At 33.1% G+C, this 14,424-nt stretch overlaps 1 protein-coding gene across 2 annotated transcripts; it reads left to right on the plus strand.

The window, feature by feature from the left end:
* Positions 1-7,365: 7,365 nt before the first annotated feature.
* LOC130798261 (uncharacterized) lies at positions 7,366-13,004 on the plus strand. Of its 2 annotated transcripts, XR_009039035.1 has the most exons (5): positions 7,366-7,608; positions 7,729-7,795; positions 7,919-9,107; positions 9,873-11,451; positions 12,759-13,004. XR_009039035.1 is itself a non-coding variant. In XM_057661175.1 (3 exons), exons 1-3 carry the CDS (start codon positions 7,540-7,542, stop codon positions 8,872-8,874), a joined length of 1,092 nt encoding a protein of 363 aa, XP_057517158.1. In that variant the 5' UTR covers positions 7,366-7,539; the 3' UTR covers positions 8,875-9,146. The 2 variants fall into 2 exon arrangements, 1 of the variants encoding a protein (XP_057517158.1); XM_057661175.1 differs by lacking the exons at positions 9,873-11,451; positions 12,759-13,004 and having other exon boundaries at positions 7,919-9,146.
* The last annotated feature ends 1,420 nt before the right edge of the window (positions 13,005-14,424 follow it).

Raw genomic sequence — 14,424 nt, forward strand, 5'->3', positions numbered from 1 at the left:
ACTTTTCTAGAAATCTTTACCCCTTTAGAAGAGCCTTCCTTTTCTTGTTTTCACCTTGATAAACCACAAGTGAGACACTCAATCAATTTTTCATGCTCTTTCCAAAAAAGAATACAATCATTTTCACAAGCATCAATCTTATAATAATCAAGGCCCAAGTCTTTAATGAGTTTCTTAGCCTCGTAATAAGAAGTTGGAAGGTAAGCGCCATAGCCTTGATGTTCTAATTGGAGTAAACTATCAAAAGACTTATCAGACCAATTATTCAAAACCTTTAAATGTAATAATTTAACAATATATGACAACTTAGACATTGTTGTGCCATGCATTGTTAATGGTTCTTGGTACTCCTCTAAAAGTTTGAAAAACTTTTTTGCATTTGCATTAGGTTTCTCATACTCCTCAACATTATTTAAAGCCTCTTGAGCACTCCCAACATTCATAGCACCAACTCCACAAGCATCTTGCAACATTGTGAAACCACTATCAGTGTCATTGGACTCATTAACATCATCCCCTTCACTTGATTCAACTAATTCTTCCCCGTGAAGTTCCCAAAAAGTGTACTTCTCATACATTCCACTCTTAAGCAAGTCTAATCTTACATCACATTTTGTTTTAAGAAATATATTGCGACAACAATTACAAGGACACCTAATAGTAGTACTATCTCGATCATCTTCTCTTACTTTGGAAAGAGAAAAATTTAGAAACTCATCAACACCATTTACATAATCAATAGATGAACGATCTTTTACTTTGACCCATGCCTTATATAAAATCATTTCCTATATTTAAAGTTTATAATAATTAGATTATATAACATTCAATAATATCACCAAGAACTCCTTATAATATTGTTAACAATTCATACAAGAACAAGAACAATTTAACAACTTGTAGAAGGATTTAATTTCGAGTTGTTCGTAAAACAATTTAACGATTCCAAAAGAACAAGAACAATAAAAACAAGAACAAAGATTACCATTTGTTCCAATGTATGCGTGACAAATCAATTTAGAAAATATTTTCAATACATGACAAATCAACTTAGACAAATCAATTTGAATAAACAAGAACAATTTAAGAAGTTCACATGAACCATTTCACTAGGCTTCATTATAATCTAAAACAAATAAACTAAAAATCTATTCCCTCATCAAGTATGTATCATCACAATCACAAAAAATGAGTTCTTTTGCTTCAATTTGAAAAGAAAAATCTAATTCCACCATGACATCAAAACCTTACACAGTGAAATCATAGGCCAAAAACTTACTTTTGCTTTAATCTTATCATCTAAAACTTCAATTTTGAAGTAACTCCATCAATTTTTCTTAGCATTACTTTGAAAGAATCTCACATTTCAAAACGCAAGTAATTAGAAAACGCAAGTAAATCCAGAAAAACGCAAGTAATTTCCAATACACATACATAAATCTTATAATTAGAACAAAGCCCAACAAAAAGGCGAAATCTTGTTCCTTCGCAGAGCCAAGACCGAAAACAGGTACAACCCAACATTTCAAACTTATACATTAATCTGATAATTACAACAAAGCCCAAGAAATTCAAAGAACAACCCATAAATTGAAATCAAAAAGAAACAAGAACAACAAATTTAAAGAAATAAAACGAAAGGCAAAAAAAAATTAAAACTACCTGTCGTGGGTTCAGAGGCGGCTGAAGGGCAGCGTAGCGGCAGCACCGGCGTGCAGAAGGCGGCTGAAAAACCGGCGTGCAGGCGGCAAAGGCTCCGTTGTGCAGGCGACAATGGCTTATCTCCAGTGTGCGGGATTAGGGCTTGTGAGGGAATCGGGTTTGTGAGGGAAGGGTATGGGCGCCGTATTGATATTCTGAAATTTCGAAGGGAGGCGGGTTTGTGAGGGAAGGGTATGGGCGCCGTTTGATATTCTGAAATTTCGAAGGGAGGGAATGGGATTATGAGGGATTGGGTTCAGTTTTAAGAGGGAAATGAAAAAAAAAATTATTAGTATAAGGTTTTTTGCAACGACTTTATTGTATCTGTATATTTAAATATTTTTCGCAACAGTATATACTATTACGAATTATTTATTTAATTTTAACAACAATATTGTTTGTTGCAAAAAATTGGGTTACACCGGGAAATTTATCAAAGGGGTGGGAAAATTTTTTTTTTTTTGGCAACGATTATTTAGCAACAACAACGGATTTTGCAACAACTTATATTTTTCGCAACGAAAAAAATTTAGTCGTTGCTAAAACTTGTTGCTAAAAACAAGTTTTCTTGTAGTGAATCTTCCTTCTTCAGATGCTTAATTTAAATTTTCAACTATCAACTTTAACCTTTAAAAGACTCATTTCACCACTTAAAATGCTAATTCTGACTCTTAAAACCCCTACTTTGATCCTTAATTTTATGTTTTACTTACCTAGCCCAACTGTAAAATATCAATTTTAAGACTTCGAATGTTTATCTCAATTGTTTGAAGATTGTCAAATCCAAGACTTAAAATGTCTATTTCAAGGTCTAAATGTCCAATTCAAGCTTTAAAAATGGCAACTTTAAAATTATGGGTTGGATCTGTAAATGGTCACACGTATGCGGCCGTCTCATAGGAAATTTGCTGGTATTACATTCTCTTTGTTGTATGTAGAGCCAAGCTATTAGCGTGAGCCTCTCATATCTCATTCTCCCCTTTTGCTATAATTCTCTATCCCATACTTAGTTCATCCCATGAATGCTCTATTAATGTGATTTCTTCAAGTTGTATTGAGCTTTAAACCCTTCAATCTTTTAAAAATATGATGAAACATACTAGTCTAAAAAGATGGATGTAACCTTGTTAATATTAAATCACATTAAATATTAGTAAATCACATTAAATATTAGTGTTATTGTTTACATTAATTTTCATATTTAAAATCATTTTATAGCTTGTAAATGATCTTGTTTTATTAGTATAAATTTGAGGCTTCAAGCCATAATATTCAACATTTCTTGCCACCTTTGCCACTTTTAAGCTTTGCTTCAGTGGGCATTTTATGTGATACCCAAAACTACCCCTTTTATGACTCAAGAGTACAGTTTATTGACTATACATGAATTAGTTGTGTATTGTAATACAAGCCTAGATTAGTAGGTTGACAAGTTGGGAAAAAAATGTTTTTTCACTCATCCTAATTTTGATCAATTATACTTAAAAAAATCTAGCAATTTCTATTGGTCATGAACCTTGACACATGTTTTAATCTTTTTCCTATTCTTCCTTTATAACCATAGTTCTAAAACATTTATTTAAAAAATCATCTACTCCATATGATACTTTTTAATAGCATATGATGTGATCATTTACAGGCCTAATCTATTTTATAAATTCAACTATTAAATAATCAAAAAATAATTACATTTTGTTTAATAACTACTCCATATGATAATTTTTTGAGTTGTCATTTTCAAAGTTTAGAATGTGCATTTTAGATCTTGGAATAATTATTTTAAATCTTGGCATTGAAATCCTTTAAATCGTTGAGTAGACACTTAATAATTAGCGTAGTCATTTTAGTCGATCCTCAAAAAAAATTTTAAGTTTGTAAAGTAGAGATTTTAAACTTTGAAATGAAAAGTTGAATTTGATTGATAAAAAGTTAAGCATTTAAATAAAGAAATATAAGATTTGGATGGGGAATTTAAAAGTTGAAATTGACACCTTAATTTTAAAATGGATATTATTTGGAAAATATAGTTAAAGAATAAAGTTAACAACTCCGTTTTGTATGAGACTGTCTTACGACGAGACGGCCTTAAAACAAGAAGTTTTAAGCTAAAAGTTTTTATTATTGTGATGTAACCCAAAAATTAGGCATGTCTCAGGGTGAGACCGTCTCATATAAGAATTCTAAAGTTAAACCTTTGAAAAAAAAAATTAAATCATATAAGTGTTATAAATATTGGAATTAACTTTTTTAAGTCAAAAAATAAGTGTTTTAAAGTTTAAAATTGATGGTTTATGGACTGACCAAATTATAGGAATAAGTTATTAAATTTAATTTCTCATTTTTATTTTTCTTTAAAAATGATTATAAACAGTTAGATCAAGAAAATACTTTGTGCAAATAAAAGATAAAAACACTCTTGAATGAAACTGATATTTAAAAGGAAAAATTACCCTGAATAATATGAATTGTCACTAATTTTCCAACAATAATACGAACTTTCACTGATTTCCTAACAATAATACGAACTTTCAATTAACCATGAATAATACGAACTTTGACATGTGTTTTCCACTGGCATACCTGACCGGTTTATAACCGGGAGAAACGGTCACTTCCTCATTTCCTTCATCAGTTTTATGGGTTTATAGACAGCAGCCTTCATCTTCTTCATTTCCTCACTTTGCTCTTCCATTTGAATTACTTCTTCCAACATCTTAACAGTAAAACTTTTCTATGTTATCCACTAACCTGGGTTTCATCCTCCACCCTTCCGAAACATAATTAGTATTAAACTGTTGTATATTTCCGGATAAAGCTTATCAACAAGTTTCATGCATGATGATAGAAGTGTGCTTGTTCTGAGTTGTGGCTTTTGCATTTTCTCAGACGTTATACTACAAATGCTTCTGTGTTTTAAGCCGAATGGAAACGTAAATGTAAAACCAGTTGATATTAATGCAATGAACCCTTCGAAAATTAAAGATGCCATGAGTCAAAGCTCACCGATTAGCATACTGGTTGGCTCAGAACCTCGAGAAGATTCTGCTCCAGTGGCTAGCCAAGAGTAGAAATCTAATTCATGCAAGTACGTCCAAAAGGGTACAAGAGCTGTAAGTGATAAAGTTATGTTGAAGGCAGCGTCAGGACATGATGAAAACCAGAAATCAACGGGAGTGCCTCAATATGCAATGAAGCCTACTCTGGAAGTTCAAAACGCCACAAGCCGGAGTAGTAAGAGCCACCCAACAGTTCGATCTGAAACAGGGGAGAATTTTGCTACAATGGATGATTTGAATCAGAAACCTGAACCATACTTGCACGGACAGAAGGGAATGGTCGTAAGAGACACAGTAACAGTGAATGCAAGTGATTGCAACAGTAATAGTAGTTATGTTGCGAACTGTAAGAATGGTGACAGTACATCCAAAACTTCTCATGTAGATGACTTACTTAGCAAACTTGATGTGGACTGTATTAAAGGGGCATTAGAGCGAAAAAAGTGGCTGAATCGCAATGGAGATGAGGTTACTGCTATAGAAGAACCCGTCTTTGACAGTGATCTTCACTTACAAAGGGAATTAGAAAGAGGAGTAGAACTTGAGTATGCAGCTGATAAGAAACAAAAAGTGTCGAGATAATAAGACTGAAGATTTTTTTGTTGATAGTTTTATTTTAAATCATTGATATTCTACAGATTAGTGTCCCTGATTTCTTATTCATTACAAATATAATGTCTTGCATAACTTGTGCACTGTTGATTATAAAAGTGATTCTTAGAGTTAAAAAGATGTAAATATGGTCATTTGATTAATGCATTCTTTGGAGCTCAGCTCAAAATTTTGACTTTCTGTATGATAATTGTAGATAGGTTGAAAGTATTCCAGTTATGAAGAGGGAGAAGATGCTGGTACTGCGTGAGGAAGATGCTGGTACGTTGCTCTTTCTTTTCCTTAATTTTATCAGAAAAAAAAAAATTTAAATGAGAGCTGAGCACATTTACCAGTTACAGGTAAATTAGTATACCAGCGGAAAACACATGTCAAAGTTCATATTATTCATGGTTAATTAAAAGTTCGTATTATTATTGAGAAATCAGTGAAAGTTCGTATAATAATCAACCATATGCAAATAAGTAATACCAATTTTTCTTAGTGAAAACTGAAAAGACACATAACACACATTATGGATCACTAATCATTATATAAAAGAAAGGTGTAAAAAAAGATGCCATATCAAAATTAGTAAAATACTTTTTTTTTTCTTTTCACACCCTTTTGCTCTATTATGTATAAATTAATTTTTTTTTTTAAATTTTACGTGTTGATCATGCATTTCTTGACTTTTTCATAAGTGTTTTTTGGAGTCTGTGTGGCGACTTTAAGCTTCTTATTTTTTCCATGTGGTATATAAAATGTTAAGTTTTTGGTTGAATTAAGTACTTATTTCGATTGTATTTCGAAATATATGGTCAATTAAGATGATCACAACGTTTTTTTTTTTTGAAAAAATGTCATTTCGTTGGGTAAAAATAGCATAAGTTTTAATAAAAAAAACTTCTTTCTGTCTACGAGGAGATTCATATAAAAGAATCCAAACAGCCACATAAATTAAATATCCTTTTTCCTTAATTTATTTCAATTAATTACACCAAAAATATAACATCTCAAATCCACAAAATTCCAAAAAAAATCTTTATTAGATAATTTAGAGTATAAAAAGTATAAAAGTCTTAAGTATATGATGTGTATTAAGGTATAAAAGTTTAATTATAATTATTAGTTCTAATTATACTAAGGTTTAATTCCACGAAAAGTTATTGGCAAGTACTATGAAAATAGTAGGGCCAAGAAGATTATAAAATATTAATTTTATAATTAAAGACAAGAGACTATAAAAACCCGTGTCCAAAAAGAATAAGGAATAGAGCTTTATTTTGAAGTTACGACAATTTTTTAAGGTTGAAATATTTAATGGGCTGATTTGTTAGGATATATTGATTAGAAGTTACGGTTATTTTTAATTTAAAAACCAAATAAATAAAATTTTCTATTTTTTTCCTAAAAAAATAGGAAAGTGAGTAAATTCTACCATGATATATATAGATCCAATATCTCTCACGTGAGATATACAATAATTCATAAGTGCAATATCCAAATTTATTTTAACTTATTGCAATATTTTTCTCTCAACCTCCCGAAGTTAAATTCTCTACAAGTTACTAAGTGTGAAAGAAATTGATCACTTCTTTTCATTCTATTTCTAAGATGCGCTTATAATTAATTGCAAAACGTTGTAAGTGTATTTCAGGTTTTAAGCCTATGTACCAAGTAGGCGAAATAACGGTTTTAGGAAAACGAGATAGTGCATTGGTTTGGTATCAAGTTTCCGTACGACATTATCTTAAAGTATCTTCGGTTTAATGTTATTTATTTATTTTAAGTTAATTAAATTCGTTATAATTTCAATTCTTAGAAATTTGTATTATGTTATAAAAATTTGTAATCTCATAATAATGCTTGTAAATCTCTTCAAATTTTATTCATATAAAACGGTTAACAATCTAATGTTACTTTAGATTTAACAAGCTTCACTCAATACAAGAAAAAATAAGGACAAAAATGAAAACATGCATTTATATTTTTATGAACGAAAAATGAGAAAATAATTTCATTATTTCCGTCTGCGGAAAAGGCGATTTAAGGAGCAGAGTAGTTCCGTCATCTATCCATAAAATATTTTGTCAGATTTTTTTCCTTCCCTTTTTCTCTGTTGTCTGAAAATTAAAATTTATTAGGGTTTTTGATTTGAATCAAAAATTGGGGTTTATATTCTTCAATCATGGTTTCTGATTCAATTATCAATGCTTCCATTCCTAATGCTTCCAAGTATTTCGCCAAGAAAAAGAGGGTAAATTTTCAATTTTATTTATTTTTATTTGTAATCGTGTTTTAATTCTTTTTTTGATGTTCATGCATGGAATTAGTTTGGTTTTTGGCTGAGAAATGTTGTTTTAATGGTTGTTTTTAGGCGAATAGGTCGGCGAAATTGAAGCAGTGTAAGCTCGATGCTCGTCGAGAACAGTGGCTTTCTCAAGGTACTCCATTGATTGTTTGATTTTTATTGTAATTTTAGTTCTTGATTACTGTTTCTTGTTTGTAATATGTGACTGAATTGATTGAGAAATTTTCTCGTGTGTTCTTTTCTTTTTTTCCAATAGTTAAGAGCAAGAATTGCAAAGATGAAGTGAATGCATCTTCTGCTATTATTGGTTGTGGTGGAGGTGTTCAATTTAAGCGACTGGAAATTGAGGCTCCGGAGAAAGCAATGCCTTTCTGTAAGGATTTTGAAGTGAAAAATCCGACAGTTGAGATTAGTCACCATGACAGTGATTTGGAATTGTCCCCTGCTAATAGTCCCACGAGTAGCATTTCTGGGGGGAATGATTCCGGAAATGTTTATACTGGTAGCTGCAGTAGCAGTTTTAGTTTCAGTAGCGGTGGGTGTTGCTCAGGGAGTATAACTGAGGAAGAGGAGGGTGAAGGAGGTGGAGGTTGTGACGATGATGAATGTTTGGATGATTGGGAGGCGGTTGCAGACGCTTTGGTGGGTGTTTCTGATGATAATCTGGTTCATAACCAAAATGATGGTGCTTCCCCTGAGCAAGAAACGGATGTTGGATTGAGCTGTGTGGTTCAACATACTAATCTTGAGAATATTGATGCTCAAGTGGAGAAATCAAAGAGGGATGGAGTTGGAATTTTGGGCAGGGGTAGTGAAAATTGTAAAGCTTGGAGGCCGGATGATGCTTTTAGGCCTCAGAGTTTGCCAAATTTGGGAGTACATCAGAGTTTTCCATCGAGCATAGAGAGGCATCATGGGTTCATGAACCCAAGGGTTCATAACATGACTCCTGGTGTTCCTACTTCATGCCCTATATGCTGCGAGGAGTTGGACTTGACGGACTCGAGTTTTCTCCCTTGCTCGTGTGGGTTCCATTTGTGCCTTTTTTGTCATAAGCGGATTATTGAGGAAGATGGTCGGTGTCCTGGATGCAGGCAGCCATATGCTTCAGATCCATTAGAGAAGGAGACAATTGTATCCATGTCCGGTGCTGGAGGTTGTCTAACAATTTGTTTGGCTCGCTCTTGTAGCATGTCGTCTTCAAGGATTTAGAAGAGAAAAGTTGTCTTTGTGTTGATTCAGCTTATGTATGGTGGAACTCAGTTTTTACATTATGGTGTCTATCAGTGTTTTGTTCATCTAGCTTGATTCTAGTTTGTAGGAGTGGGTATAAAAGCCTGTGGCTTTAAGCATTGAATTGTTGAGCTGGCTTGGTTATAGAGCTTGGTCCAAATCTAAGTGGTGCATATGCTGATTGTAGAGGAATGGATGCCAGTATGTGAATAGTAAGTGGTACAGAAATGAATACATAAAGCTTATAACAATCTTGTCTATTTATATGTTTTTGCCTTTTATGTTAGTTGCATACTGTTTGATGCATGGATTTTGACACCTGCTGATTATTTCAGAATGCACTTGAAGTTCGTTATCATGTTTAATCTCTGTAGCAAGGTTTATCTTCTTCTTCTGTGTTGCCTATAATATTCTGATTATGGATTCATTGATAATATTACTTGTAGTGAATAAGCTCAGGTGCACCCTATCCGTTGACTCCTAATAATGACCTTTGCTCAATGCATACTGACTTGTTTCCTCATTGCAAATGATTCTGGATGTTCAATCATCTATGTTGAGCATAAATGAGTCGATCATAATGCAAAAATGTGGTAATGGCGTGGTGATGTAGCTACAGGAGTGATGTGGTTGTTGTATCGCCAAATATCGGCCAAAATCATGAAATATCCCTTGGTATGTCCTAAAATGCGGGTTTTTTTACACCTTGATAGCACGACTTATATCGGTTCATTAATTTGAAAACCTTTACAACACGGTCGATACAATACGACGCCACTTTGTTTTTTGCATACTGAGTCACCAGATAGGGCAAACAAAGGAGAAAGTATTTTGTTTCATTATATTATTAGAAATGCTGTAAGGGCTTTTTTTTCTTATGCTCTGAAGCATATTGATGTTTATGTTCTTTATCATGTACTTAATACTTGATACTCATAATTAATGTGTATGTTATTTTATCATTTGTGCAATCCTAGAGAAACTTGAATGGAGCTTGTTGGGGAGAAATCTTTCAGTTTGAAGAAATTATACTTTAGAAAAAATTTAGCTTGCTTTCCTTGCTGTGCTGCTGGGTGCTGCTCCTTCTCATAAGACTGGATTAAGAAAAACAAGAGAAGAAAAAATGGTATACAATATCTGCAGAATGGCTAAACCTACTTGTATTTGATGTGTTAAACTTTGGTGGTTATTATCGGATAATTAGTTTTTTTTTGTGTCTGTGGTGTTGTTGATTATGGCTTCTCATACACTAAAATGCTTTTCTATTGATTGAGATCAAGATGGTCATTGTTAAAATTCATATATCTCTGTATGGTTATGTGCTAACTAGGGGATGTATGCACTTCTTTAAATCCTTGAATAGGGATGTATTGTCAATGAGGAAGTGCTTTATGCTTCATCTCTTAGATGCAAGGGTACTGTTAAGTTTTCAAGATTGCTAGATCGCCAAGTTTGTGTATAAAAGAGAAATATTGATTATCATCGGAGCATATGCACTTCAAGTGTTCACCTTGATTGAAGCAAACGAAGCATAGGAAATAAAATTTTGGGAGGAGTTAGATGGCGTGAAAGCAAATAATATCAAAAATTCTATATGCTAGCAGCAATTTTAAGGATTATGCTACGTAGATGCAAAGTGGTTTTGAGAGTGTCGATGGTGGTTTGGATTTTGAATGAGAAATGAGTAAGGGACTAGGTAAGATTATGTAAGGAAGATAAATTTTGGTGTGTAATTACTGTACTTAACGTGTGGTATAGAAAGCATGGAAACCTTTTAAATGTAATAAAAATAAATCATTTTGTGACTCATAGAAATGGTGGTAGGATTGCTATCCAAATTGGTTACTTGATTAGTAGAATTGATAGTGGAAGAGGTTTAATTGGTCATAGTTTGTGACTCATAGAAATAGGTTTAATCTATTCTTTTGACCATTTGCAAGTCAAGCTACAAGCATTGATCATAGTTTGTGTTCGCATGTTATTTGCTTGCTCTTCTCATATTTCTTTCTACATTAAGGCAATTGTTTGTTCTGTTGCTTTGGTTTACTTTGGCTTGGAAGCTAATGGATTGTCAGCTGAAGTATCTAGCCGGTCAAGTCCTGTATGATGATTGGTAAGAAGCATTCAGACATTTTATATTTTGCAGTGAAGCTCATGGGTTAGATTGGTGCCATTTCTTTCTATTTGTGTCAAAATATTTTTTAGTTCAACATGGTAGTTAACAAATTTGATGCTTAAGTTCTAATATTGCTTATGTTGCGTTTTACTTGCAATATCCAAATGTGATGTACCCTATGTTACTCATGATAAGCTACTACTACTAGTTATCACTATTGTTGTGTACTCAACTGTACTTAAACTGCTACTTAAAAGTCTTGGTATAATGTGGTGTCTGATTTTACCAGCTTTTTGAACATGGTTGGTAGTTTGGATGTCTTAGCGCCCAACTGCTCCAGGTTGTGCCCTGATGAATCACTAGTTATCTATGAGTTACGGAGATTAGAACTGGGGAAGTCAAGATGAGCATCTAACTTCACTTTCATGTTACTATCCGCGGTTAGGTCTTGTTCCTTTCATCTCTCTTGTTTAGTTGTTTATCTTAATTAGTTTTCTAAATATGTGATTATTGCGCAATTAAATTGCAATTACTGATAAGTGCCTTCATCTGTGATTTGTTTTCTATCGTGATTTTTCCTTTGATCCTGTAGCTGAATAATATTCCTTTTACTTGTCCCATTTGGATTGGGCACGCAAATTAAGGATAGTAGGGAGACCACCTAAAAGGTGGTAGTTGGGATATTTTAAGAGTATGGATTAATTATTAATGATTTCCTCCTTTTTCATAATTAAAGTAGATATAATTCAAATTTAGAGGGAAAATTCAATTGCACATTACAACTTATTTAATTTACATATACATTCCATAAACAAAGTTTTAAAGTACTTAAACTAAAATTACATAATTTAAATTACAAATTGAAAACTTAAAATAAAAAAATCTTCATTTCTACCTTGATTTCTTTCAACGTCTTTTGTACGACAACCGATAACGAACAACCCTGTCGCCACATGCGCATGTGGATATTAAATATTTCATTGACTTTAGATTTTAGAAACAAAGACAATATGCATTTAGTGTTTAAATTAGATTAATTAGCTCCAAATACAACAACAATTTGATTTTTAATTAAATCCGAAAATCTTTCTCAAATGGAGAGTTAATTTCACAAAATAGTTTCCCAAAACAGAAATTCAAATGAAGGGACACAGCCAAAATAGAAAGATCTGGCGCCAAGTACACAACAGTCAAAATATTGCCAGTAATAAGAAACAAATGGCCACAAGGAGCAAGCAAGACAATTTTTATCCAACAAGACAATGCCAAACTACACATTGTGGATGATGATTTAGGATTTAGAGAGGCAGCAACATTAGAGGAATTTGACTTTCATTTGGTTCAACAACCACCTAATTCTCCATACATGAATGTCTTGGACTTAGGCTTTTTCAGATTAATACAAGCACTTCAACATCAAAAATCAGCATACAATTATTCACAAATAGTGAAGGCAGTTAATCATGCATTTGAATCTCTACAACCAACTACAATGAAATTTGTTTGAATCACTTTACAAGCATGTAAAGTTGAAGTTATAAAAAAATCGGGGGCATAGACTATCATATTTCTCATATAAACAAGATCAAACTTGTAAGGGAGGGAAGACTCTCTGAGTATTTAAGTGTAAGGAGGGAGATCATTTACGATTCCCTGCGTTATTTGGACATAAAAGTAGAAAAAAACATGTTTGACATCATCTTGTTCTACTTAGTCATAAATGATCAACAAATTTTCCACCAAACAGGAGAAGGAACATCACATACAGATGATGAATCAGGAAGGGAACCAGCATCAACAACAACAAATGATGAACCAACACCAGCACATACATCACAACCAACATCAAAGTCCAACAACAAATGAGGAAGCAGAAGAAACAGAGTTCATATGAACACAAAACAGAGATCAACAACAACAAATGAGGAACACAGATTTTTTGGGAAATTACAAGGGCAAAGAAGAACATGTGAAAATACATGAGTATACTTTGGGGTTAACTGTGAATACTCACTTTTGGAAAACATTAGATCAATAAAATGTTTAGAATGTAAACATCATGTATGACATGTCATGAAGTTGTTTAAAACTAAACATTTTAATGAAATGCAAAAGATGAACAAATTTTGTATGGCCTCAAACATTATCAAGTTGTTATCTCTCTTAAAAGCCTCCTAAACATCATGTTTGGTGGCTTATTCCCTCAAAAGCCAAGATTGGTGGCACAACACGATTTTAGTATTTTTTTGCAGCTAGAAATCAAACATATACCCTCAATAAAAATCATAGGGCAAATACAAACACATGGTCTCAAAATCATCACAGACCACAAACATGCATATCAAACAAAGAACAAACAAAACAATATCGAAATCATCATGAGTCAGAAAGGTTGTGTATATCCACATACGAGAGAAGGGTCCATAAACATCATCAAAATCAGGCTTCAGATCAGCATCATCAAGTGACTCTTCCTCTGAAGAGGGGAAAAGATCCTCAATATAAAGATCTTGTAGATCTAGTTGTAAATCAAACAAACCCCCTATTTCTTCATTCTCTGAATTCAACTCTCTTCCCCATTTAGAATCCATTTCCACAGAAATAGTAGGAGATTGAGGGACGTATTGGTATTAGTCAAACCAAGGATTAAGAGGACCCACTAAATCATTTTCCTCAGAGGAAGAAATCCATGAAAGACACGAACTTGGTGAATCCATACTTTTCAAAAAACCAGATCTATGAAGAAAGATCACAGAGGAAAGAGAAAGGTGAACCCAGATCTAATTTTAGGGTTTATTAGGTAATGTCAGTGAGTGAGGGAGAGGACTGAGGAGAGCGATGAAGAGGAGAGAGAGGGAAACTAAGGATGAAGATGATGATGTTCATCTTCAAAGATGAAGAGTGAACACAGAAAGCTGAAGATGAAGAGGCGCGATTTTAGGGTTAGGTTAGGTCAGTGAGTGAGGGAGGGGGTGGGTTTTATGCAAGAGGGAGGGAAAGTTAATGTCTTAATTATGTTGGGGAGGGTTAATTAGTATAGATAAGTAAGTTAAGTGAGGGTATTTTGGTAATATCACATGGAAAATGAGGATAGTTTGGTAAAAAAAATCCATGTCAAAAAAGGAAATGAGACAACTAAGGTGAATTTACCCAATAAGGAAATGGGACAAGTAATTTGAATTGGAGGGAGTAGTTTTGAAGACAAGCTAACATGAATACATTTTCTGTGTTCTTGTCATATTTGCTGTGGTTGTAGGAAGTGTTGTGGTGAAAGATTTCTTTTTCATGAGATTGCAGAACTAGGTATTTTATCACTTTAAGGCTAGCTGATACTGATCTACAGTAACTAAGAAGAATAGTCTAAACTCTAAAAGTTATTGTATTTTATCGAAATGGCTTTTGACAATGCTAGC

Source organism: Amaranthus tricolor, chromosome 13, assembly GCF_026212465.1.
Source record: "Amaranthus tricolor cultivar Red isolate AtriRed21 chromosome 13, ASM2621246v1, whole genome shotgun sequence".
NCBI lineage: Eukaryota > Viridiplantae > Streptophyta > Magnoliopsida > Caryophyllales > Amaranthaceae > Amaranthus > Amaranthus tricolor.

Excerpts from the sequence above, each read along its gene's own strand:
- LOC130798261 (XM_057661175.1), top strand. The coding sequence starts at position 7,540 with ATGGTTTCTGATTCAATTATCAATGCTTCCATTCCTAATGCTTCCAAG. Across the intron at positions 7,609-7,728 it reads ATTTCGCCAAGAAAAAGAGG|GCGAATAGGTCGGCGAAATT; the intron begins GTAAATTTTCAA and ends GGTTGTTTTTAG. Across the intron at positions 7,796-7,918 it reads AGAACAGTGGCTTTCTCAAG|TTAAGAGCAAGAATTGCAAA; the intron begins GTACTCCATTGA and ends TTTTTCCAATAG.